Here is a 27,964-nt window from a genome sequence, read left to right as displayed (position 1 = left end):
GGTTTCATGTGGGCCTGCTTCTTGGGGCTATTGTATATCTGACATCTGCCCAGCTGCAGGATAAACCCAACTAACATGTTGAATTTCCTTATTTCAAGTAAGAATAAATAAATAGCAGAATTACCGGATTTTGATACTTAACACTTAACACTATAGTTTTTTTAACTATATATACCAGGTTTTAGTTTCTTGTGGAGGAGTGTGTATTGAGATTTTACCTCAGTCAACTTATCACTTTGATATCAAGGTTGGCAATTCGAAGTATGAAGCAAGGCTCATGAAGACAATCTCTGATCAATGGACTTTGATGTTTGGTTCCCATTTGCAGATTGTTTGACCTTTTCTGCCTCTCTACCTCTCTCTCTACCTCTCTCTCTCTCTCTCTCTCTCTCTCTCTCTCTCTCTCTCTCTCTCTCTCTCTCTCTCTCCCCTCAGGCTCCAATTTCTCGAGCCCATCCATCCCGGCTCCTGCTGGCCTGAACGACCATGCGGTGGTGGGCCTGGCTCCCGAGCACATTCCCTCGGCCGGGGCTGCCCTCACCTGGCAGGCCGCTATCGACGCCGCGCGCCAGGCTAAGCTGATGGGCACCACCGCCCCCATCTCCACCGCTAGCTCCACCCAGCGCAAGCGGCAGCACTATAGCAAGCAGAAAAAGCAGGGCAGCACGGCGGCCACCCGCCCCCCCCGGGCGCTGCTCTGCCTCACCCTAAAGAACCCCATCCGCCGGGCCTGCATCAGCATTGTGGAGTGGAAGTATCCTTTTAGAATCACAAGAAATATTAGGTATGTGGGGAATGGGGCTCCAAACACACCACGCAGGGATTGCACAGCCTCGTTAGGCAGTACTAGTTGACCGACTTGGGAAATACTTATAAGATGACATTCACCCCAGTTCTATGAGGGGAGACCTCTTAATACCATTTCTACAAATTCAATTCAGTCGAGCTGAACTGGTTCTTGGTCTTCTACACCATTGTTGATGACAGTGTTTGATGGTGGTTGTGAAGATGGAAGATGGTTGTGAAGAATGGATGAGTTAAACTGAGCTGAAGAGAACTGGGTGGTGTTGTGATTAGAAGTTCTAACTTTGAAAAATGGGGGGAATGCCATTTGCAAATGCCTTGAAATGTCTGCTGGTTGGACACCTTGAAATTAATTATTAAATGCCATTATTCCTACAAAGTTTTTAATGTCCTGCAGCACGCTTGATGGACTGGATGGACTGATGGACTGGACTTAATGGTTTCTAATTATGAGATTTAGAACTGGTTCAGGAGACAGAAGTCTATACCTTTCTCTTTGCAGAATGTGTTTTGTTTTAATTAGCAAGCTCATAATCTGTCTTACTTTTCTGTTTTGCACAAGCGTGAGGCGAGGAATGTGATATAAAGCTGTTGTTGCAAACATACTGCAAGTAGCATCTTTGTTGAGCAGAGTCGCACAATAAATAAATAAATAAATAATCCTATGTACTATGAAAAAATATGTTAATGAAGACAGATGCCACATACTGATTTAAATATATTTAAAGACGTTGTGTGAGAAGCATTACTTGAGCTATGCGATATTTTAAGAAACGAGTAGCTGCAGCTACATGGTGCTTAGCCTGCCAGTCTTAGCTCCACTGTTGGATTCAGTACCAGTGCCAGTATCTCATGGATGTAAATATATATTAATGATAGCCACTGTCTCCTTACAACAAAAATAATAAATATAAATGCATTCAATATCTTATGTATTTGAAATGCTTGTAGGTCAAGCATGCTTTTAGGGAAAAGTAGGAATGTATGCACTAGTCTCAAAAAACGCACTAAGCACAACTGGTAATGCACAGGAGAATGCAGATTGGGAGATGTCAGCAACTGCTGTCACGGTCCCCTGCCAGGACCCAGAGGCAAGCAAATACACGGTGGATAATATTTTCACCACAGAAGTGATAGTATTGCTTCTCTGGGTGGCATGCTCCTGGTCATCCTTTAGATCATCCAGAAGCTCAATAATTGTATGACTGTACCTGTTCCTGATTTGTTATTTTGCTGTTGGTAAGGTTACACAGTTGTCCCCACATTGCCTTTGAAAAGATTGCTAATTGCAACTGATTATGACATGCTTTCCACAGTTCATAACTAACTGGTGCAATTGTAGGTGCCGTTAATGCAGGCAGCTTTGGTACATCGGAACATTTAATTAACATTGAATTACAAACATGGGCAATGTGGTTAAGAATCACTTCGCAAAATCCATCTTAAGAAATCATGTCCTAAATTACACTCAAACTGGCTTTCAATGAAACAGAGATTATAGAGTAGTTTATTTTTAGATGCTTCCTGAAGGCATGAAAGAATTCATTTTTAGAGGTACCACGTTTATTTTTGGCACACAAAAATGTCCTGGAATAGAAGTGTTTGATGGAAGAGGCCTGTGAATTTGATGAAGTAATGAAAATGTATGTTACATTATGATTCTGAAATAAGCAGAACAGAGATGGGGGCAAGGGTAATTGGTGTATATAGAGCCAGGCAATCCCTTGTCTCACCACTGATATTAGCTGTTTAAAAAATTCCAGAGACACATCAATAACCTCTCTTGGGGGTTATAAATCGAATCCCTAACTGATTTAATATTATGGCATCTCTCAACCTGTGACCCTATTATTAAATTCCCGTTCTAATTGATATGACAGAGAAAGAAAGGCAGGTCAAGGGAATTAAATTAAATTGCACAGATCAGTGACTTCAAAGGTGACTCTGATTTGTTATTCTCTCTTGACCAGAGAGGCAGTAAGGTCTGTGGGGTTAACGCAAAAACAAATCCAAACCTTTTAAAGAACAAATCGTAAGTTTCTGGGGGAAAGAAAGCACTCCAAGTTTTCCTTCATCGTTTAAGTAACATGCATGTAATTTGTTCACATCTTGTCAAGTTTTGAAATGTAGGAGACCAGTTCCATCTCTTTGAAGATTTCAGCTTGAATTTGGGCATGTGACGTGTCCTCAAAGCTGCTATCTGTTGAACTGTATTTTTGGACTCTAGAGAAACACTCCAATCTGCAATGTGAAAAAATTGCCTCTAATCTGTTTCTCCAGCAGCTGCAATTGACGTCAGACAGACAGCAGCCTCGAGGAGACATCCCTAACATGAATGCAAGCTGATGTTTTGAAGGCGATTGCATTGGACTTAAAACGTAAAAATATGGCCTGATAAGAAGATGCAAAAGAAAAATGTCAGGGACTTCCCTTAAACTGTTGTATCAGCATAGTGATGTATAATGCCAGTTCTTTAAGCACTACCTTAACTTGAATGAAGAACTATGACATAAAGACTTGGAAGAACTACTAATTTGTTAACTGTTAATTGGTATTATCTTAATCTGCAGTCCTTAAATGTTATTGTTTTTTATTCACTTAGTATAAGGCGACTTTTATATTATCAGGCTTCTGAATTTTGTATCTGGAATTCGATACTGAACTTACTGTCTTTTTATGTTTTTTTTTTTTTTAATATAAAATATTCATCAAAGCACAAGTCCTTCTTAGGAGATGTGACAACGTCCTCGAAGCAAATGCTTAGGGACCTTTAAATCTGGGGCAAAAAAAAAAGTTTTTGAATAATGTTGTGTCTGAAACTGCAACAGGTGGTTTCTTTTGAAAACTGCTTCCTAAGGGCGACACACAAAAATACCCCCCTCAGAGTGCTCAGGGGGTCTATCAGATCTCCTCTGCCTGGCAATGTTGCCATGCCGACAGGCTGCAGGGGTCTGTGCCCCATATGGATAGAACAGTCACCCTGTCAGTACAGTTCCAATACAGACGGTCTTATCATTTGCATTTCAGTCCAATACTGTGGACCTTAATCTCCATTTATTAAGCTTGGCTATTCATAATAGACAGGGCTGACACAACTAAGTGTTAGCAATTATGTCTCCTGGTTTTGTATTAGAAGAAACAAACATATGCATATGAAATATGAAATAAGTTAATATATTTTTTTACAGGAGACATACATACATTTGAATTCATGAGTACATTCATTTTTGATGTTTTAATACCCAGAAATATGTATTAGGTTTGGCCTAATAGTCACTAATTCTTCTTAGTGTTTACTATTACTATATATCTACTATATGTTTTTGGTTTGAAATTTGAAATCTAGAAACAATGAAGCTGCTATCAAGGAATCTAGCGCAAGGTGCTGCTTTGAAGCAAGCTTTCAATAAAGAAGAAAACAAACAGCTATTGTCTATAGTTACAGATTTATATTATTAGGACATTTGTAAAGATATGTAAACATTTTAGCACGGGACATATTTTAGAACTCTCATTGCAACTTCCTGTGAAAGTATTGACTGCCCCTCAGATTGCATCTCTCTTAGATTAGAGATGCAAATAAAAAATCTGTGACAAATAAAATCCCCTTCTGCACGATGGCCAAGATCCTGATCTAACAAAGAGCTTGTAGGCCCCTTCATTTGTTCTGATGGAACACAGTTTTATTCTTTCTTGTAAGGACCAGTGGAAAAGTACATGGTTTGTGCCTTGTGTTGACCCTATGGAGAAAAATAAGCCTAAGACTAATGAGGTCAAGCCCTTGTAAGTACTGGAAAAAAATGGTTTCCTCTTTCCCCCTCCTCCCCTCCGCACAGCCACGCGACTGTCCCGTGCTTATCTCGGATGTACAAGGGAAGTCTTGCAGTGGGGAGTGGGTCATAGCTGAAAACAGATGGTTTGTTTTCCCCCAGAAGGACTCTGACAGGTCTAATCATCAGAGTGTTCCCATCTGCACTGATTCACTTCCTTAACTCTCTGTTCCCAGACCCTTTGAAATAATCATTTTGCTGACTATTTTTGCTAACTGTGTGGCCTTAGCTGTTTACATCCCTTTCCCAGAGGACGACTCCAATGCCACCAACTCCAATCTGGTAAGTGAAAGCTGGGTTGTTGTTTTTTTCCTATATGTTGTTTGGTTGGCTTGATTGGTTAACAACATTACAGGTAATATCTTCTTTTGAAAACTGAGCCATTTGATTCGGAAAATTGAACTTTTTGGCTTTTCAGGGATAGGATGTCCTGTCCAGTGTATTTCTAGAATTCCAATGTTTGCAAATCCATTTCTCTGTGAAACGATAAGGACTGTCATAACACCACAAGCCATGCCATTAAGTTTGGTGTTACATAACCCTGAATTTAGGAGAACACACTCATTCTCGGTTATGTTTGTTCGACTTTAATCACGTCAATTAGCTTTTTTCAACGAAATTTTTTTAATATAAGGGGGAAATGTGTCAAACAGATTTACTCAGAATAATATCCCAAGGCCCGTAATGGTTGAAAGACTGTAGTTAACAAAGGATGATTAAAATATTTCTACAAAAGCTTCCGGAATCTGAGAAATTGTGCTTACTTTAGTCACTATGTCTTTTTATCGATTGTCTTAATCTTGCTTGAGGTGTTGGACACAGCTGGAGCCAAGCATGCAGGTTGGGTTAATTAAGTAATTGTGGTGCAGCACAATGTCAGAAATCGAAGAAAGATGATCCTTCTGTTGATGGTTGTAGTTCTGGGGGTATCGTAGATATATCTTTCTTAATTCCACAGGGATATTGCAAATTGCAGTTTCATTGTGGGTCACAAAGAGCCAAAGAGAATGACATTATAGTAGCCTGAATGCGACAGCTGGGATTTTACAGAAATTATTTTAAAGTGTTTTGTTGATGTTATTTTAATGCTTCATTCAAGAGCTGGCAGTGTACTTTCCTAAAAATAGCAGCTGCATCAACACCTAGGCCTTCACCTGCTTTAGGTGTATGACGTGTCACGGTCTGTGCAAACTAGAGAGCATGCTTGTCTCCAGGAAGTTCGAGGGGTCTCGCCACATGCCATGTCGTGTAGCCCGATGACAGCGCATCTGCCAGTTGGAGTGCACGCCTGGGTGTTGTTGTCTGCGGATGTTAGCAGTGTGGATGCTAATCTAGTGAGGCAAGATAATGCACCCCTGTCAAAGCTCGCGGTTGAAGTTGAGCTGCTATGTAAGCCCCCCCACCCACTTCTCACCCTCACCCTCTGTCTTGATTACTGCCTTCTGCCTGCCACAAAAGCAGACTGTCAAGCACCACAAAGAAACCTACAAAAGAGTGGTCAAAGAAAATGCTGCCCACCACCAATGCAGACCAGAAGATATGAGCAAAATGTACAATCCTTATACTTGGTGTGCTCTCCGTTGGCCATTGCCAGTCTGTAGTGCATTTGGTGCCGCTCCGTGCACCCAATCACATTAAACAATCATTCAAAATACTTGAAGTGTTCTATATTGGTCATGCATTTTTTAATTGTAATACATTTTTGTCCCCTTTGTATGACTGCATGGGTGTATGTTGTTATATAGTTCCTATAGCAGTGGTCCTTGACACTTTAATACTACAAATAGCTGGGCTGCAGTGAGAGAAAGTTTGGGGACCACTGATTTATAGAAATCAAATGATGTATGACCTAATGTGGTTTGGAGAAATGTCCTCCTAAATGTATGGGAATTAGCATGTCAAACAATCTTAGGAATTTCTTTATGCCTGAAAGGAAGCTAACAACAAACAACAGCCAAAGGTTTTATTGAAAACAAAATGGCATGTTTTGTATTTTGTCACAGAATTAATGCGGCATTCTTTTGTCCTACGTGTGCTACAGCGAGAGTTTAAGGTGGGAAATATAATGTGAATTATTGATGCTAACTTGATCTGAGCTATGAATACAATAAACACTTCCCTTTCTAAAATGCTTGCATGCAGCCTAGCTTAATTTAGTTTAACTTATTATATTGCAGTCAGAAGAATGTGATTAAGGCATTTTTTATTGCTGCACCTTTTCAATATTAATGCTTAGGAACCAGCTAAATTGGTAGACAAGTACGATCACTGTGGCTTTGCCTGGCAGACGGTGAAATGTTACTTTATTGATATTGGAGCTTACTGGTAGGTCACACTCAAACGTAATTTGATACTCTAGTCAACTATTAAAATCATTTGGATTTGCACTACAATAAAAGTGTTTGTAAGACTGCTTTTATTTTATTTTTTCTATGTTTTGAGGCTGTTAGGTTTAACAGACTCCTCTGCATCCCCAATTTTTTTTTCTCAGGTATTCCTTTCCTGTCATAAAACCGCACTAATGTAGTGCTTCTGCAATATTTCACCTTGTGTTCAGTGGCGGTTCTAGACCATATCAGCTGGGGGGGCCTGGCTGGGGCCAGTTGAAAGGCCCATCAATTTCTCTGGTGTTGGAGTAGGGGGGTGTTTTGTCCGCGGTGCTAGCAGATGGGGGGGTGCTGATGGTGTTTTGTCCGCAGTGATAGTTAGGGGGGCCACAGGGGGGGCAGGTTTGCTGTCATGGGGGCACTGGCTTCCCTTGGCCTCCCTCAGAACCGCCCCTGCTTGTGTTGTGGAAATTTACCTATTTGACTTTACATGCTGTCAGGGCTTTGTAGGTTAAGTTCTCAATAAAGCAGTGCTTTGACTTATAGGGGGCATGTACGTATCTTGTTAGCAGGGGTCAAAGCACTGAGTACAAAAACACACAACTATATCGTAAGAATGGAAACTTGAATGTGGGTAGCCAGGAAGTGATCAGATTCATTTTTCAGTTCACAGATTCATGCTAGTCTATCCCAGAACTCATTAAAGATGCTTTATGAGTCCTCACTGAAAAACCCTGCCTTTATTACTGCACTTGAGACTGAAGAGTTTATAATGGACTATACGAGCCTGTGTACCCGTATACAGAATTATTGAAATTCTGTTTACATTTTAGAAGTTCGAGTTAACATTTTATTCTAATTTTGCAGAGGTAAAGGACAAAAATTAATTATATAATTATTTTAAACAATTATGAATGGCTATATATTTATTCATATTTTTTATTTTTTCCACTTGTTTCAAGCAAGGACAAGTGAAATGGGGGTAGTCTGATTTCAATAAAAACATGGTATGTAGTCAGATTACAGTTCTTGCTAAAAAACAGAAGAACACTATTGATTTGTAATTCTTGGAATCTTCCTTTTTTCAAGATTTAAATCATGGACAGGAAATAAACATCTGTACAAGACATTCTGTGTGCTGCAGTACAACAACCTTTTCCTGAAGACCGCAGTAGGTGGCAGCACTATGAACAAGTGCAATAAGAATTGGAAAACCATATACGCACCTACAATCAGTGTTTTTTCTATCAAAGGTAACAATAACAAAAATATCTATTATTGATCAAGAATCGTATCCATTAATAGTGAATATAACTGTAACAACAAAATAATGTAAAATGATGACGGAATAGTAATAAACAAAAGAGTTTGACCTTTCGTTAGCATTACTTCTGTTTAGAATTTAAGAAACTGTGATCAGGGATGCAACAGGGAACTTAAGTGCAAACATCAAAATCCATTTTAAGAAATGTCACCCAGCTGAGTATAATAAATTCGAGATTATAATAAATTAGGAGAAACTGAATTGAAACATATCATGAATAAATAGGAACTGTTAAAGTAGCATTGTGAAATATTGACAATGAAATATCTGACTCTACAACTTGTGTTTTTTCTAATAAGAAGGTACATTTTATTTTAATAAGGGGGTACATTTTACTTTATCTCTGGATTTTCTCAAAATCTCTTGGTCAGGGATGTTTGCATTTATTTATTTAACCCCTTTTCAAGGCTACCATTGTTTCAGGCAAGTTGCTGTTAGACTTATGCCTTGTTTTCATTGTGCATAGAGCTTCTAATTAAACATTTTTAAAACTCCAAATTCAATTGTTTCATTAATATTTTTCCTCAAGTGACTTGTTGATATTAATGTAGATGTTTTACAAATAAATATAGTTTTAGTAAATTCAGAAAGTAAACTAAAATTATAATTAGTTACATGTAATTATGTAATGATAGCTCTAACAAACAAATAGACCAATAGATATAACTAAATATGAATAGGATGGAAACATGTTAACTATAACTATAACAGTGAACCCATAACTAAATAGTGCCTACAAAACACTTATATGAGCAAAAACGTATGAGGCAAGTAAACCCTGCTTAATAAATAAAAAAAATAAAAAAAATGGATGGAACTTACGTGACTATGATATAGACCAAAATTAGAAATGTTCCCTCAACAGTGTAGATATACTTGACACTTATTAATTTCACAGCTGTAAGATTAGTTGGAGGTCTGAACACAAACCTATCATTTTCTAATTTTGGGGATGCTTTCAAAAAACAATTGATTATCTTTGCCTTCATTACTGGTCTTACAACTTATTAAACAAATTTCCATTCAGTAAGTGGCCATTGAGGATGATCGGACCTGATTATATATACCTTAGTGGTTTGTTTCTGTTCATGGCTATTTACTTTTCATTGTAAAAGCTTAACTGTGCACATCCTATATACACTGGGTTATTTTCTATATCATTTTTAGTTTCACAATGTGAGTCAGATTCAGGGATAATATTCGGGATTGACCCAATCATCAAAGCAACAGGAACGATAGCACTTTTATTCAAGAAGTATATAAAAACATATTTGCTTGTATACTATGGCATTTAACATTTCATTCACTATGTACTTTATATTTTACACTTGGTGTCTGTGGACCACTAAGATTTTATTTCTGATTGCACACTTTTTTGGGTTATAATAATGTCTGCTTCGGTTCAAATATACATTTTGTGTACTCAATGACTGAGTCTGTTGCAGTGGACACTACTGGTCAAAAGTTTTAGAACACCCCCATTTTTCAGTTGGGGGGGTCTCATTCAGACGGTCACAGATCACTCAGTTTCCATTGGATTTCTTTGTAAATAGGCTTGTTTTGTTCAGAACAACCTAATGATTAGTCCAGTATATATTATTTGATGTTCTATGAGACACAGACAAGTTCAGATCCAATTATGTAAAATTGTTCTGTATTAGTACACTGTAAACAGAGTTTTGCCATCTTGACATGTTGAGCTCTCTCCGGGTGTGTGTTGCTTCTACCAAAACGTGGATGGTCTTGTTTTGATCAGTAGACTGTCTGAATATGTCATAATTGTCAATATTTTCTGAGATTTTGAATTCCTACTCTGACCAAGTATAAACCACATTTTTCACATCAATGCTTCACAATGTTAGAAAGCTGAGTCAGCTTTCATGAGATACCAAACACTTGGCACAACAATGAAGAGTACACATGGGATTAAAGAGAAGCACATGGATTTGGTGCCCTTTTAAGGGTACCAGAGGGGTCTGTCAGTTTAAGGGATTACATTTTGTTAAACAGAACGATTCCATGATTTCTTTTTTTATCTCCAATTGTTTATTTGTTCTATGCTTTAATTTCAGGTGCTCTAAAACTTTTGACCGGTAGTGTATATTCAAGTAGTGCTCCTGTTTTTGATAATGATTAGGGATATCATAGATTGAGGAACATATGATTAACAATGTTGTCATCATTTCACTTTCATGCATGTTCCAAGGAATCTAAAATCCTTCAACTCTCCCCTGCTATGATTGAATGACAGTGCATCTTCTTTCAATGTATATATTTGTAATAAAACATCTGTGAATATACCTTCAAAACAAGAATATGTATTTGTATTTTTCTCTGAACCATATATTTACAGATTCCTTCCAGTGTTTAGTTTATTGAAATTTGTATCCATACTTTAACTCTGACACCTGCCTATAAAAGATGAAGAAAATCTGCAATTATAATCCTACTGGACAAAATTGTGTCAGTATTACAGTGTATCAGTAGAGAAGGTATAAACAAGAAGAACATGTAAATATGGCATGATTTATGAAGGGAAGTTCTCACTTGTTTGTGTCTGGTTCTTAACATGTATTTAAAGCATGCTGTAAAATATGTTTCAATTTGTCTCAGACTTGTGGTCTGACAGATAATCTGTTTACAATGGAAAATTAAGAGTAGATCAAGTGTATAAACCTCAGATGCAAATAGTGAACACTAGTTTATTTGACAAGACTTATTTTTTGTTCATAGAGTCTGCACACAAAGAAGACCATACTTGTACAATGATTTTGATGAGTCCTATTCACCCTCTTTTGTTACTGTTAACAGACGCTTCCAAACAATTGTTAACAATTTTTCTTGAAGGGGAAGTGCATCCAAACTGAGATAGTGTACATGCATTCATTTTAAGAAAGCAAAAACATAGACCATTTACTTTTCAAAGCTTAAATTTACTTATATATTTGTGTTTTCAGGTAAATAATACTACCCAAATAACCAAAACTGTGGTAGTATTGATAAAAAGCCAACATTATAATAGGTGTTGCTTAAGTCTCAAGTGTTGCTGTGATATGTCTTGTCGGGCTGTGGCTGAATAATTACATTGTGGGTGGTTAATGGACGTTGAAAGAAGAGCTTTTCTAATTCTGGGGATATCTTCTCCTCCTGGCTCAAGGGCAGTTTGTTTGAAAAGTGCAGTGTTTTTCTCAAGCAACATCAACACACGCTTTATAAACGCGTGGATGACTCACTGTGTGTCTTGTCATTACTGAATAAACAAAAGCTTCCCCAAGCTTTCCTTCCCCCAGCACACCGAATTTAAGTGATAAACTGAATGAGGCCCATATGTCTGGATGTTTTGATATATCTCAATGTATTACAGTTCAAAATACTAAATCAAAATTCAAATTCTACACACACAATTTTTTTCACATTGATGTGTATTGGATTGCACTGTATGATTCATTACTCTGATTTTGGAGAAATATACTTACAATATATTTTCAGTTGCAATATATGCCCCACGTATTCTAACATATAACCAGGTGTATTATGATATGTATTTAAGTCCTGTGCTATACTTCTGTATATAAAAAATAAAAATATATAATTTTTGAAATGATGCTTTCCAGTATTTACATCACAACTATCCACTGGATCTCTGATGTGGACAGAAAAACAATTAATTATTCTTGTGAAGAACAGATCTAGAGATGTGCTCTTATTTTGTTCCACTGCCTCCTGTATCTTAAGCAGGTCATATATCTATATATCATCATCATCATCATCATCAACATTTAATGATCCACTGCTGGGTGAACGCCTGAAGATTTTTACACTTCTTTCGATGTACAGCTTCCCTTTTTGAAGCTCATGCCAGCAAAGCTTCTTTGAGGTCTTCTTCGTATCTTGGGATCCAATTCTATAGCTTATTTTGTCCATCTGTGGTCTGTTCTTCTTGCAATGTATCCGGTACAGTGTCATTTCAACATTTTCACTCTTTCAGTGATGTCACATATTTTAGTTTCCTCTCTGATTCTGCTTCTGAGCAATGAGTGGTGACTTCAGTCATTCCTCTGTACTGATATATGGGGAGTTTTGATACTCCCGTACCATTAAGAATAATTCTGCTGTGTTAAGGTTGCTGGAGATTAATGTATCTGGACTGCTCTCTGTGATAGACGCTGCTCTGCTGGGCCCTGCAGAAGCTGTTGTAATCCCTTTGCCAGTTTATTAGTTTGTGAGCTCCAGAGTCTGTTGGGGAGGAGGAACAAGCTTGCCTTTGAGTCTGTATTATGGTGTAGTGTAAATCCACCCCCATTCCTTACACCCCCCATTCCTCCTTTTCAACCTGTAATCCAGATTTAAGGTTCATATCAGGTTCATAGATTTGTATTCCTTGTTTATTTGCTTGGTTTGTTGTGTATGCAGGGACATATGTCTGTGTTACACCAGCAATGGGCTTCAGTGTATGGTACACCTGTGTTTTGCTTCCTCATCACACGTCTTTGCAAGATAGATTACCTTGACATATAGCATACATGCATACATTATTATTATTGTTATTATTTATTTATTAGCAGACACCCTTGTCCAGGGCGACTTACAAAATATAAGAGCATTATAAAGATTATAAAGTCTAGAATTATTGATCAAGACATAGTACAAATTACAAATTCACACATGCATAAGAGAAATACAGTTAATACAAGACCTACATCCTAGATTTGTGAGCTAATAAATGCAGACAAGATGTGAAGTAATAGTTAATAGCTCAGGGGAAGGGGACATAGGGAGAATCAATATAAACAACATGAGTACTAGCAATGTAAATGCAAGTTGTACGATTGGTGCAGCCAAAGCAAATTAATCATATAGGTAATATTTAGCCATAGGAGGCAGCAGATGTGGGAAAACCAGGTGTGTGTATGTAGATGTATATGGATAGATGCATGTGTTTCAGAGTCCCTAGAGAGGCCTAATTGATTTTAGCAGCTGTTCATAACCATTGTAATAGTCAACACCCCAATTTCTCAGCTATTTAAGTCATAGTAACAGTATGCTAAATATTGACTTTTGTGAAGAAATTTTACTTCTGTAATCAGTTTTACTAAAACAAAAGGTTAATATTTCAGCCAGACAAGGATGCTAGTTCTATATGTTTTGAACACACTACAGTTACAATTTTATAGTGGTTTTCTGTCAATTTCAAAGATTCCTCCAATATTGCACAGTTTTGGAATTTACTCCACATATGTAAATTCGACTTTTGGTTAAATCCTAAATATCTGAAATGCAGTGTTTTGGGAAGGAGAAGTCTGTATACAATACAGCGTCCTCTTATACAGCTCTTATCATACCAATGATGATAGTGTTTTTTTGTTTTTGCATTAAAATAATACATAAATAATACAATAAAAAGTAAGTTAATGTGGTTTCAATTCAGAATGAACATATTTTACTCCTCTAGCATTCATAATGGGATTTGAAATAGCTTTCCAAAGACATAGAGACGATTATTTAAAGGCCCTTTCACCTTCCAGATTTCAGTGACTTCTAGGGACTACCAAATACCTAAGCATTTAATAACATTAGAGTTCGGGCAGGGGCAATATGAAGTCAACAAGTCCTGAAGGCAAATAGACCACCTTCCTTCACCACAGGAAGTTAGATTTTGCACAATATAGTTAATCAGTTTGATGATATAAGTAAGCAAATACATAGCAGGTCCTTTGAAGGAAGACATTTCTGCTGTGTCTTTACCCTATTCGTCTCCAGCAAACCATTGCTAAAAACATATTTAATCATGGGTTTCCATGGGTATTACAGATTAAAACTCTTATCATTAACTCCAGGTGAAGGTATGTCGCTAGGTTTTCAAGACGTGTCTAGTTCTGTTTTTGAATTGTTAGCTGTATTTTAGTTTGCATTTGAATATGAAATGTTGCTGTGCCATTGAGTTTCTACACAGTAGTTCAGGTCACTTAAGAGACATCTTAGCACCACAAGTTCCTGTACAGAAAGCATTTCAAGCTAAGGATTGTTGGTGCAGAGTCTAAAATAATACTAATCTGGAGAAAAATGCTTGCTTGAGACATATGGTCTGAACTGGTACTTCAAACCTTTCTAAGAAAAAACAGGGTAGGCTTTGAGCCTGCTGTCAAGATAATGAAAAAGCACATGGGCTGTGGGACAAATACAGGATGTTTTCTTCTAGTGGAGGAACATAAATTAATGAGATTACATTTTAAAGATAATAGAATCTGAAGAATTTGCAATATTCATAAATGACTCACAAATTATCTGATTCATACACTGCTTTTGTTTGTTTTTTAACCTGTTTTCCAAAAATATCTGATGTACAGTTACTTACATTATTATCTGTTTAATACATGTATGATGCACGCTATTCATCAGTGTAATAACCCTGCAGTGTGCACTGGGAATCATTTTAGGAAATAGTAGCTTATAGGAAGTTGTAACTCAGAGATCTTGTAATTGCTGGTATTGTTACCATCTGTCTGGTGCGATAATATGGGGTGGGTTAATACATCTTTTTTAAAACCACTTCTGGAGTTTGAGAAGTTGGGTTGTGTCTTTGACACAGTGACGGTGATTGCTTCACAACTCCCGCTAATCGGAAAATGCCTGTCATCTGTTTGTTTTTAACTGCTCTGTAGCTTCTATTAATAGGCCCAGAAAAATGCTAAGCATTTCTTTATGTTCCATTAACGAAAAGGCTGATGCTTAGTGAAGGAACAGCATGGAGGTGGTGCATTTTCTCCAAGGCTGTTTTACGTTTTTTTGTATTTTATGGCCATTGGTTTTTCACAAATGCTTCCAGACTTCAGTGTTGATTCAGGGAGTTAAGCTCCACATTGTGTAGAGCAGCAACTGGAAGTTCCCTATGCAACAGTAAAACCCCTTCTTGGATTTCAGGTTTGGGCCTATACGTCAGAAATTACCCAGCTTTGCTGATCCAAGCAGTGGCAAATAATTGCCCAGTATCTTCCAGTATCTAGGGCATAAAAGTTGTACTACTTTTTGTTGTTTTGTTGAGATACTAGTGTTTTGTAGTATTCTTATTGTGTTATTGGTAACTGAGTATTTTACGCTGTTACACCAAGTTATTCCTTATCAAAAGGCTATTGGGTTGTATTTCTATGTTTTGTACCTGTTTTATCTATTTATTTAATTGAAGTTTTGCTGCAAGAAATAACTAAGCAACAATAATTTGAAAAATTTGGAAAAAAGGAAAGGCAAAAGGAAAGAATATGTGCTCAAAATATTTGTTGTCATCAACAGTATATATTCTTAATTTCTGCTACAAATTTAAGCACATATTCTTTCCTTTTGCCTTAAATGTTTTTGACTGCCCCTGGAAGAAGATTTAAGTATTTGAATGTATTGCCACATTGTTTTTCTTCAGTCCTCTTTTCAGAAGAGGCTCCTGTCCTTACTCTGATTCCCTAGGAATGGACTCTCTGTGTACTTGGTCATGGAGAGAGTTAATCTGTGCCGTCTTGTTCTCCAAAGGCTAGGCTGTCTTCTGTGGCAAAGCACTTCTGAAAGGCAGATTTATGCCTACCTTCTCCATTTCTTCCGCCCTGAGAGTCCCATAAAAATGGCTGCAGACTGGCTGGCGCAACATTTATTACAAATGGCACTTTTCCTCCCGTGTTTTAATATTTTTTTTTATTGTTATTATTTTTTATTACAGAAAGCCCCAGTGCTGCTGCTTCAAGATTGATCGTTGCCAGACAGGTCTTTTTCGCTATGACTCACACTTGTGAAGTAACACCCATCAGCCCTATCATGTGCCTGCCTGTCAATCATGAGTCACACAGGAGAGGACTGGAGGCAAGCGGGCCACTCAGAGTGTCAGTGACAGCATAGGAGGGTCACCTGATTAGCTCAGTGGTTGCAGACGGCAGACCAGTGGCACAGTGCTCATTTAAGCCAGACCTAATCTAAAGGGGGTGCTAATAGCTTCAAGGATCTGAAATGGAAGGCAGTTTTAGAGGGTAATTCATTGGCACGGCTGATTCATAGTTTGCAACCCAGCAGACATACAGAGTGACTCAGTTAACGATATCTTAGAGAAAGTTGTTCAGAGAATCTCCCGCGATTAGCTTCTGTGTTTGCAGGCATGTTTAAAGACAAAACAATATCCTGACATTTTTATTTATTTTCTGTCATTTGTTGAAAGTGTTTCTTTAAGTAATTTATAAGTATACATTACTTAGGGTTTACAAAGCATATTTCGATTTGTGTCACAGCAGTTCTGAGATGCAGCTGTTAGGAACAGAACTTACATCTATTCAGTGTAGTGATATTATTTGTGGTATTCAGCAGGCCCTTCTTCAAAGTATGATTATACCAGGGGTGGCTAACCCTGGTCCTGGAGAGCCGCAATTCTGCAGGTTTTCCAGGTCTCTCTTAATTACCAATGAATGGATATCTTGAACACAGGGACATTTTGCCTAATTAAGACCCATAATTGGTTCAATTAAGCAGTTAACGATCTGGATAAAACAAAAACCTGCAGATCCTGCAGCTCTCCAGGACCAGGGTTAGCCACCCCTGGATTATACCATTCATATCCATACACTTCAGTTTGGTACATAGGGATTTTGTGGGTTTAAATTATAGTTTATGTTGGGTGGGGGGTGATTTTATTTTTTTCTAATAAAAGTAAGTCTTTGTGTACAACAATACTACCAACCGTTTGGCATCTGTACCACAATGAAGTCTGATCTGCTCAGATCTCAGGAGCAAAGCTAAGCAGGGCCTGGTTAGTATTTGGATGCGAGCCACAGAACTATCAGGTTGCAGCTGTAAGTGGACCTGTGGTTTCAAGTCCCCAGTGTGGGGAATGGGTACACTGTTTTGTCGGAGATGCTCTTTTTCACGTGAGACATGAAACTAAGATCTTGATTGTTTGTTGTCTTTAACAATTTCTGTGGAAGTGTTCGAAATAGTAATTGTGCTGTCCAGGGTCTTATGGATAAATTCTAAATTCAGGCCTGTGGAAGCAAGACATCAGAGAAAAATTCAAATTCAAATTTGTTCCTGCTTATTGCAGAGTCCTGCAATTCAGATTAAATTAGTCAATTTCTATCTATAAAGTGCATTTAGAATTATTATTATTATTATTATTATTATTATTATTATTATTATTATTATTATTATTATTATTATTATTGTTGTTATTGTGTAACAAAATCATCTTCCATTTGAGAAAGCTTTTAAATCTTGGGGAGAGATCAGATGTTCAGTGTTATTCTGTGTGCTCCTTAGCTACGCCTTGGTTTTCAGATCTCTACTGCGAGAAAATGAGATTGCAAACTGTTGCGATGTGTGGGTGACTAGCTACGTGGGTGGAGTGTGGGTTTTTGGGTTTGAACTATCTGTGACATGATATAATTTTAGATTGCACAGAACATTGCAGTCATGCTTGTGCTGTTTAAACACATTAGCAGAGATTCATTGATTTATGTGCAATGAGGAGGCCTGCTTTGGAATGACACATTGCAAGCTACAGATGTATTTCACATATCGGGGAAAACTTTTTCTCTGCCCAATGATTTATATGAATTGAAGTTTTGTCCTGTTCCTGGGTGCTGCATATATTGGTCAAATGTGTTTCTTTGCTATTTCATCATAGAGATGAAACCAATACACTCAAAGCTTGTGCTGGGCTGAACATATGAAGAGAGTGCATACATGAATGATACAGGAAGAGTGTGCTACAAAATATTCTGAAGAAGCCTTTTTTCTTTTCTTTTTTTTTAACTGGATCAGTTGGGATGTGAGGGTATTTATAGGAATCTAAAATTGGTATCTCTGCATTCGAATGACCCAAATAGTATTATTCACAGCTATTTTGATTAGACCTTGTGTTTTATTTAAATTTTTCTTATTAATTCCATGGCTTTTGTGGAAGTCTAATGTAAAGTAAAGTAATGTTAGATATTTGTTAGATATGTATATATTTACTGGATGCTTGGCAACATTCTTTCTAGGAAATAATTATGATAATTATTATACCCAAACACATTCTGCATTTGTTATTTTTTATATAAAATTATATATATATATATTATGCAGATCCTGGAATAATTATCACAGCTTTAATGGTAAAGAGTTAATGTTTGTCTTTCTCCTTCTTTTTAGGGGCTTCTCATGAACTGTGGTTTTAGAACAGGGCATCTCTCTTAATATTTGTTTAATTGATTTTATTTGTTTTATTCACATTTTTTCAATGTAACAATGCTTTGGTTATCCTCTTCCCAATGATTTCATAGTTTATAATTGCAATCTTGGCAGGTCAAGGGCTTGGGCAATAAGAATACAAATCCTAAGCACTTGACATTTGTTTCTATTACTCATTCCTGTAGATGGGATCAAAGGGCATAATATAAACGTCACACGCCCCATAGCAAAAGCACAGTGTGTGTACCAATATTTAAAGAATCTTTTCTGTTCAATTAAAAACATTAATTGTAAATGTTGCTGAAATAATGTGTTGAGAAGTATAATGTGGTGTAGGTAAGACAAGCAAGCTGACCATGAGTATGCATAGCAATGTGCTGTGATATTACGAGCAAATCTTTGCTGAATTCAATTAAATAAGGAAAATGTGTATCAATTAAATTATTTTGTGCACGTGACAGATGCAACTTAGAGATAAAAATGTATTTAATTCGTAACCTTGCAATCACGTTGAATCTAGTTAATATGGATATTTATCCTTTAAGCCTAGCAGTTACAAACTAGGAGATTATAAAAAATAGCTTTCAGGCCATGTATCCAATTTCCCTAGGCATACAATGTGATTGTATGTTTCTATACTGAAAAGTAAATAGCCATAAATGGAAACAAACCCCTAAGCTATGTATGACCAGGTAATAACATACTCAATGGAAATATATAGTTAATTATTAGTAGTAGTGGTAGTATAAACCTGTTATTTATTTGTTATTGCCCTTTTCAAAAGTGCTGCCACATTTTTCAGAAAATGGTTGTTGTACTGCAGAAGATGACTGAACATAGATGACTCAATTTTCTACAGTTCAGTAGTGTAAACAAGAAGAATTTAACTATCATCTGAATATATACCGGTAGGTATGATTTTTTAATTTAATTCAAACTCCCTCATTTTACTAGTACTTTAAGGATGTTATTTACAAAGGAAAGGAGAGTGGCAGACTTTTGAGTGCACTTTAAAGACATCAAACATCATTGCAAGGAGAAAATATTCAAGACAAGCAAAAAGATATATACTGCATGCTTTTTAAAATGGGCAAGATAAGAAGGTGGTGTTGAAGGTTTTTTTTAAGTCTGATTTATGTAACAGTCGTTTATTTTTTGTGTGTGGAAAGTGGGAACATGATTTGAAAGGGGTTTATTAAGTGAACTGAATGAGTTTTTAGAAATTGCTTCACAGCCACATTCGTATTTTGTCCCTTCTGAAAATCATGATGATAGTGTCGGTATTCATGAAAGAAAATACACCATCAACACTTGCCTCAAAATTGTTCAGGAGAACGATAGATTCTGCTTGGACATTTAAAAATGGAAGGAGTTTTACAGCACATAATGGTACTGCAGGAGAGGGACTAACCAGTCAGCTATTTGGTTCAAACAGAAAGCACATTTTTATTTTGGGAACTTGGGAAATGTACACATGAAAGCTGCATGCATGATTCTGTAAAAGTGTTTAACAATACCACAAACAATACCAGCATTTTCTTTCCCACATACATATCACATGCTCCCAAGATAAATACATATCCATTAGAAATCTTTGTTTATAATTAGTCCCTTAATTTGATTAATAAACTTGGCTTCAATTTGTACAATGGAGCAAAATTAGTAACACATCTATAAGATGGCGTGAATTTTTTTTTTTTTTCTCAGGTAGGATGTAAAGTAGGATTTTAAAAAGATCTTAAAAAGCATTCTTTACGTTATTCTTTACTGGAAAATGTTTTCCTCACGCTTGAAACCCTGTATATGGGTGTATTAATCAATATTTCCATAGGCGAGCAAGTATGTCATTGAGTTTTAGCTGTTAAGCAGATATATATGGATAGTATTTGCTACTTTTGAAAAAATAAAATATCCCCTCAAATTAAGTACCCAGACATCATAATTCAGCATGGGACTTGCTGTAATTTCATTTAATCTTCAGCAGTATGACTTTAGTCCAAATGGAGAAATTAGGTAATTTTTTACAAGAACGTCAATGATTTTGTTCTCTAGAGCTTGCCATAAAATCCCAAGTAAGATATTTAAGATTCAGTTTTAGCCAGCTGGCTCACTGTTGTATGAATCATGTAACCCTGGTATTAGACACTGATTGCCCATAGCAACAGGCAGCACCACTGAGGGAGCTACATCTCTCGACATTTCATCCTATTGCTGTTGACTTTCTAAGGCAAAATTCTTTTCAGTGTTGATTTAAGATGAAATCTCCAAACCATGACTGATGTATTAACTGTGCTACAGTTGGATTATATCAGTTGGCATAAGAAGAGTTAAACCCCCCAAATTATGTCTGTATGAGAAAGCTGTACTGACGTTTATCCATTGACGTATCGTAACTTGCGATCTATCCATTACACTATATGTGATAATCAGTGAGATACACACATTCAAATGCCTCACCATTTTGGTCAATACAAGGGGCATTTGTTGATGTGTTAAGTGATTGCCTGCTTCCATCTCTTTATTTAGTCACAGATACCTTCTGAATATACACATAACTAGAGGTTTGTGCTTCACTCTGTATGCCTGCGACAGAGATGAAAAATCATCAACTCTGCTTGCGCTCAGAGCTTGCATCTTTCCACATAAACATGCAGAAATGGATTAAAAACAGAAAGAGGTCACCGCTCCTGGGAAAAAAGGAATTGACTTGCTTACTGGAAACGTTAACCTTTCAGATTCTGTCTGGTTGGATTATTTTTGGCCCTTTCATCTTAATGTAAGTGTGACATACATGACCTCTCAGAAATCCAAGCTTGTGCCTTTCAGCTTTTCCCTGAAAGGGTGCTTTTTTCCGCCCTGATGATGTCATTGTCTAGGAGGGAGAGCTGTGCTTTAGACACAGCCTGCAGCGATTGGGGAATACAGCACTACCTGATGCTAACTGCTGTAATACATCTGATACACGATTGTGCAACAAAGACAATCAAAAGATCTGGAGGAGTAATAGTAACATCACAGGATAACACTCAAAATCTCCATTGTAATTGATTTCCTATATTGCTTTATTATGTAGCTTAATTTTAACCAGTCACTACTGATTCATCTAACACCCTGTTTGACCAACCTGTTAGGAAGCACAGTTTTTGAAGTCTTATTTCTATTTTAACCCTCTAGTCACATGTTTATTTGAAAGTCTAGTTCTTAAAACAGACATATGTAGCAGCCAAAATACATACTGTACATTCATCACTGGTCCAAAAAATAAACATACAGTTATCTTCAAGCTTTTATTAATAGCAAAGAACCACTTAAAATGCAGTATTGGAATATTTAATCTTAAAGAAGGAGGAGTATATACAAGCTTATGGTTTATGAAAAATAGCTGTTTTTAATTTCAAGGAATTTGGGGTCTGCTACACAATGTCATGTCCATAATTTAAGAAATGTTAATGAGATTAAGTGTATAACATTGCAATCCCCACCTTGTCCATGGGTGCTTCAGTAAGAAATAACTACATGGCGCAAATGAATGTTTAGTGCAGAGGAGTTGGTATAATTGAAATAGTTCATGTGTAAAGCTCCCTGCATATAAATATATTGTGTACATGCCACACATATATTTGGATAGAGCTCCTGTCAAAAGTATTCACACTGTTCATTTCAAACAGTTATTCAGTGAGCCATTTCGTTTAATAAATATTGTGAATTAAATTCAGCTTATGCATCAGTCATATATTTGAGGTCTAATGCTACAACACAGAAGCTTGAGTGACACAATAGAATTACATCCACTATATTTCTCACAATTGTACATAATCATGTGTACAATGGTATGTCCCTTTTCTTGTGGATGACTGACCCACACTGTTCAGCTTGAGCTAGTCATCCTTTCTGTAGTGGTTTGGGAATTGTTTGACATCGTGTTCTTTCCCCTTTGTAACATTACATTATTTTATAGCGGATAGGAATATTCTTGTTCCTATTTTCAAATGCTTCATATTGTGTTTATTGGAAGAACTCATTGTTTGAGTTAAGCAGTGTCTTATGGTTGTCCTTTGGCGTAGAAGGCCAGAGGCCAAAATGATACGTGCAAACGGAACGAATGAGATTGAATGTTAATGGCAACAAGATTTTATTAATCCTCTTATTTCTGTTTACCGGTGGGTGCCTCATCACTTGAAAGCAAAAGTATTTGAAGGATATCAAGCCAAGAATATTTTAAAGCCTTCAAATGAGAGAGCTTGATTTTGTGGTACTTCCAGTTTACTTATTCTAAAGGCATATGTTGTCACTGTCTTTAACTCTGGTGCCTCATTGTCGTATTGTGTGTACAAAACTGCAAATGTAAGTTGTCTTGACAGCTGTGTCTCAGTTCCGTTTCATGGATATTAAACTGACTGTAAACAGTTGCCTGTTTTCTTGTATTATCAACCTCAATTTCTCAGCAGATTTAATTCTGCCACTTTAATCACTGGGATTTAGGTAACTATTTGTGAAGTAGTATAGATTTCAGATTACAGGATGTAGAAGTCAAATGGAATCTGTCAGTACATTTCAGTAAAAAATAAAGAAATAAAAAAGGTATTTAAAAAATTAAGATATTTGTGAACATAATTTGGAGTCCATGTTCTTAATTCTTTGCCAGTCCAATGCACCAGATTTCTTTTTAGAACAGGCCTTTATTTACTCAGTGGAAAAATAAGGCAAACATGAAGGTATTTTATAGCCTGGTTTTGTGTAGGCATGGGAACCACAGATGCATTCAGATATTGCACAGAAATAATCTTTGTGGCTCTTCCAGAGATCGGCTCACCTGCACTCAATCAGAGACTTGAGTTAAAGTTAAAATAGCGCTCTGGGCAGAAAAAAGGAGGTCTAGGCCTTTATTCACACTAGAGATACTGGGCAAGAATACATCTCGCTCTTCACTGTATCAATGGATTTCTATAAGCTGTTGAAGAGCATTGTGTAAAAATGCTGTAACAGCTCCCTTTTCAAATCAAGGCTTATTTGGATAGTGGTTGGTTATGCATATTAGTATATTTATAGTACTCCTCAAGATGCCTATGATTTAGCAAGGCTTGGCTGGAATCTAAAATTAAGACAACAAATAAGCCATCCATTGTCAATCAATGTAAAATCTAAAACTCATCATATACATTCAAGTTTCTATTAATAAACATTCATTAAGTCTCTGTGTAGGCTTCAATGTGCACAAATTAAAATGGTCACCGTATTGTTCTCACTGTTTAAACTAATATTATTGAGCTGTTCCTTATTTTACTCAGTATTTTTGAATGAGCTGTGGAGTGCCAACTATAGTGCCAGGCTATAATGGCAAAGTGCTTCACAAACATTGCTCAATAGCAAGTGCAGCTATAGCAACCATTGAAGAGCAGTTGCCCAGTGGGTGAACTAACTGCTTTGTGACAGTGGGAACAGGAAATAAAGGGTGATTGATATTTATTTCAATAACAATTAATCTGCTACTAGGACTGTTAGGATATTGAGATACAGTGGAATTCTGCAGGGGAACTGAGGAGGACTCATTAGGTCTAAGACGTTTTCGGGTGTGAAGGGCAGGCAGGAAATGGGTAGATATGGGTTTTCGACTTCATGCTAACTGCGCAGTGAGAGTATAGAATACATATCACCACAGAAAGACTAATGCCACCTGTTTCCTACTGGAATGTCAGTATAGCCGTAGAATCAAACAGACAAGCAGGCATAGTAATACATGTATTTCCCACTAGCTCAGAACCAGAGCACATCTCTTGTGTCTTTTAATGGTTGCCAAGTAGTTAATTATTCAAAATGAATATAAAATAATAAATAATTTAACATTATACATACTCTAATTATTTGTATTTATTATAATTACTCTTTATTTTAGGCTGCAATATTTTCCTCCCCGCGCAAGGTGGTTATGTTTAATTAAACCACTTATTGATTAATAATGTACTGTACTCATATCAGTCCCATTACTGGCGTGTGCTGGGAGTTATGATCAAATTCTTGGACACACTGGGGAAGAATTTACTGAAAACAAATGTAAATTCAAACTTGTACTTTATTACAGGTTTTTAACTGTAGAGCTTTGAGGTATATTCATGAAAGGCACAGTATAAATTGATTAGTATAGTATATTAATTGTGTGTCTTCAGGGGGAGAGAGCTAGTCATTTTAAATAGTGTTTTGTGGCCAAAGATAAGAAAAGCTCCTGTTATTTTGCTTTTTCATTGTGCTTTCTTGCCTCCTTTAATAAAGAGCACAATGAGCTGCCCAATCAGCTCTTTCCTTGCCATTAGCAACTGGATGTTACAAAAGTCATGATACTGATGTATTAACAATAAAAGGATGCTAACTGAATGACTATTAATATTAATCAATAAGTGATTTAATAAAGTTGTGCAATACCACCCTACACTAGGAGGAATTAAGTGCATTGAAAGTTGGTCACGTAAACCACAGGGCCCTTATTATAATTTAATTAATGTATGTATTACTATTATTATTTATAATATTTTAATATAATTATTACTATTATAAATGATGTAACATATTTGTCACGGTCACAGACCAGCGCTCTTCTCCCAGTCCTAGCACTTCCACTTTTTCCCACTAGATGTCTCCAGCACACTTCCTTACCAGTCACTTCTCCCAGCTCCCTTCATTCAATCAAATCAATCAATCAACATGTGCACTTGTTTAATCACCCTCTGCCCCCATTCGCCATACACCTCCCAAACCTGGTTCCTTGTTTCCTTCTGGACCCCATATAAACCCCTCACTGTTTGTCACTGGTCACAAAGTTTTGTTAGTGTAAACTACATTTCCGAGCTGTCTCCCTGTGCCTTGTAGCCTTGTAGCCCCCGTGTTTCCTTGACCTCCCGCTTGACTTCCCGACCACAACTTTGCTCGTCCCCTGATTGCTTGTTTGCATGATCGCCCGACCCTTGCCTGTGACCATGACCACGTAGTTGCCTTGTCTTGATTGTACTGTCCTGCCGGTATCCGACCCCCGCCTGTCTTGACGATCCCACCAGTACCGCAACTGGGTTCCCCTGTTCCCGTGCCCATGGTAAGTGACAGGAAATATGACGGCTTCCCCGACCCCTGCAAGGGCTTTGTACTACAGTGCCAGATGTACTTTGCCCACCTGCCCATGTCCTTCCCCACTGCGGCGGCTCAGATAGTCATCCTCCTGACCGGGAAAGTGTTCTCATGGGCTTCCGCTGTCTGGGAGCAACAGGGTGAGGTGACAAGGTCCCTGAGTGCCTTCCTGAACCACTTCCAGAAGGTCTTCCATCACCCAGCAGAGGGGAGAGATGCCAGGGAACAGCTCCTCGCGCTGCGCCAGAGCTCCTCGTCTGCTGCAGATTACGCCCTGAGGTTCCGGACTCTGGCTGCTAATAGAGGATGGGGAGATCAGGCTCTGCTCGCTGTGTTCCGCCGGGGACTGGACCAGGACCTGTAAGCCGAGCACTTGTGCCGAGACGAGGCGCTCTCCCTGGAGCAACTCATTCAGCTGGCAGTCAGGCTGGACAATCTGATGAAGACAAGGGGAACTCGGTCCACTCCTGCTGTGTCTCGTCCGCCTGCCAGCCTCAGCCCTTCACGCAGCCCCGTGTGTGAGATGCAGTCCATGCCGCTGGGTAGAACATGCCTGTCCCCCGATGAGAGACAGAGGACAGTTCAGCAGCGCCTCTGCCTCTATTGCGGTCAGTCAAGGCACTTCCGGGTCAAGTGTATAACTCCTCCAGCCGACCCTGTGAACGCCACCCTGTACGTACTCATCACTCCAGCTCAGTGCCATGTTCGTGCTCGGATCCAGCTCGGCGATAAACATGTCTTTCTTTATGCGCTGCTGGACTCCAGGTCTGCAGGGAATTTCATTAATAGGGCGACAGTCACAAAACCACACATCCCTCTCTCACCTTTGTGCCTCCTCTCCGCGTTCAGGCTGTCAACAACCAGCCCATTGGTTTCCGTCCCGGTGTCCCAAAAGATGAGCCCCATCACTATGTCCATCTGTTTGCTCCACAGCTCCCTTTCCTTGTGATTGACTCTCCAGAAGAGGACATCATCCTCGGTCTGCCGTGGCTCACTTACCACAACCCGGTCATCTCCTGAACTGATGGGGACATAATTTCCTGGGGGCAGAACTGTTTTTCTCGGCGCCTGTCTCACCCTTGCCGTGTGACACACATAGAGAGCCCCCTTCTCTCGGCTCCGACACAGAACCCCCCCGAATACACAGACCTGGTGACGGTGTTCAGCAAAACCCAGGCTTCCCATTTGCCACCGCACCAGCACGGGGACTGTGCCATAGACCCCCTCTCAGGCACCTCTCCTCCCAGAGGGCGCATTTACCCTCTCTCTCTCCCAGAGTCCCAGGCCATGGAGGAGAACATCAGGGAGGCTCGTGGACGGATGGATGATCCCCAGGTCTAATCACCTGCCACTGCCAGCTTATTTTTCATCTCAAAGAAGGACAGGGGTCTTCGGCCCTGCATTGACTACAGGGGGCTCAATGCAGTAACAGTGATGTACCGGTACTAACTGCCCTTAGTGCCCACTGCTCTGGAGCAACTGAGAGGAGCCCACTACTTCACCAAACTGGACCTGCTCAGTGCCTACAACCTCATCCAGATTCGAGAGGGGGATGAATGAAAGACAGCGTTCAATACCCACACCGGCCATTTCAAGTATCTGGTCATGGCGTTCAGTCTCGCCAATGTCTTGTGATTGAGGCTCTGAGATCCTTTCTCCTTCGCTTTGTCATTGTCTACATTGATGACATCCTAATCTACTACCCATCTCCCCCCGAGCACATTTCCCAGGTGTGCCAGGTGCTCCAGTGTCTGCTGCGTAACGAACTGTAGCTAAAGGCAGAGAAGTGCAAGTTCCACCGCCAGCGCGTGGGCATCCTGGGCTACGCCATCGATGCCAGTGGTGTGCACATGGACGTAGAGAAGGTGACTGACTGGCTGCAGCCCCGCACAGTGAAGGAGCTGCAGCACTTCCTGGGCATTGCCAACTTTTATAGGCGGTTCATCTGCAACTTCAGCTTTATTGCCTCTCCACTGACCTCTCTATTAAAGGGATCAGCCCAGACATTCACCTGGACTGACGTTGCCACTGCCGCATTTGCCCGCCTCAAGACCCTGTTCATGACAGCCCCCATCCTCAGGCACCCGGACCCCTCTCAGCCGTTCATCGTGGAGGTAGATGCCTCTGAGTCTGGAGTGGGGACTGTGCACTCCCAGTGCCATGGACAGCCATCCAAGCTGCACCCCTGCACGTTGTCACCGGTGGGGCGCAATTATGACATTGGCAACCGTGAGCTCCTCACTGTGAAGATGGCTTTCGAGGAGTGGAGACACTGGCTGGAGGGTGCCGTGCATCCCTTCCTGGTAATGACTGACCACTGGAACCTGGAGTACATCCAGTCAGCGAAGTGCCTCAACACCCACTTCACC

General features: G+C 38.7%; 1 protein-coding gene across 4 annotated transcripts in view; it reads left to right on the top strand.

Annotated features, from left to right (window-relative positions):
* Positions 1 to 463: 463 nt before the first annotated feature.
* The window catches only part of cacna1c (calcium channel, voltage-dependent, L type, alpha 1C subunit), a 285,783-nt gene continuing 258,282 nt past the window's right edge, over positions 464 to 27,964 (top strand). For all 4 annotated transcript variants that reach the window (XM_066724501.1, XM_066724502.1, XM_066724500.1 and 1 more), the window contains exons 1-2: positions 464 to 754; positions 4,811 to 4,916. In XM_066724501.1, the coding sequence (XP_066580598.1) occupies positions 582 to 754; positions 4,811 to 4,916 (279 nt within the window). In that variant the 5' untranslated portion in view covers positions 464 to 581. The remainder of the gene's footprint in view (positions 755 to 4,810; positions 4,917 to 27,964) is intronic.

The sequence above is a fragment of the Amia ocellicauda genome, chromosome 15, assembly GCF_036373705.1.
Source record: "Amia ocellicauda isolate fAmiCal2 chromosome 15, fAmiCal2.hap1, whole genome shotgun sequence".
In the NCBI taxonomy this organism is placed as follows: domain Eukaryota; kingdom Metazoa; phylum Chordata; class Actinopteri; order Amiiformes; family Amiidae; genus Amia; species Amia ocellicauda.
Note: the sequence above shows the minus strand (reverse complement) of the source record. Positions and strands in the feature narration are given on the sequence as shown.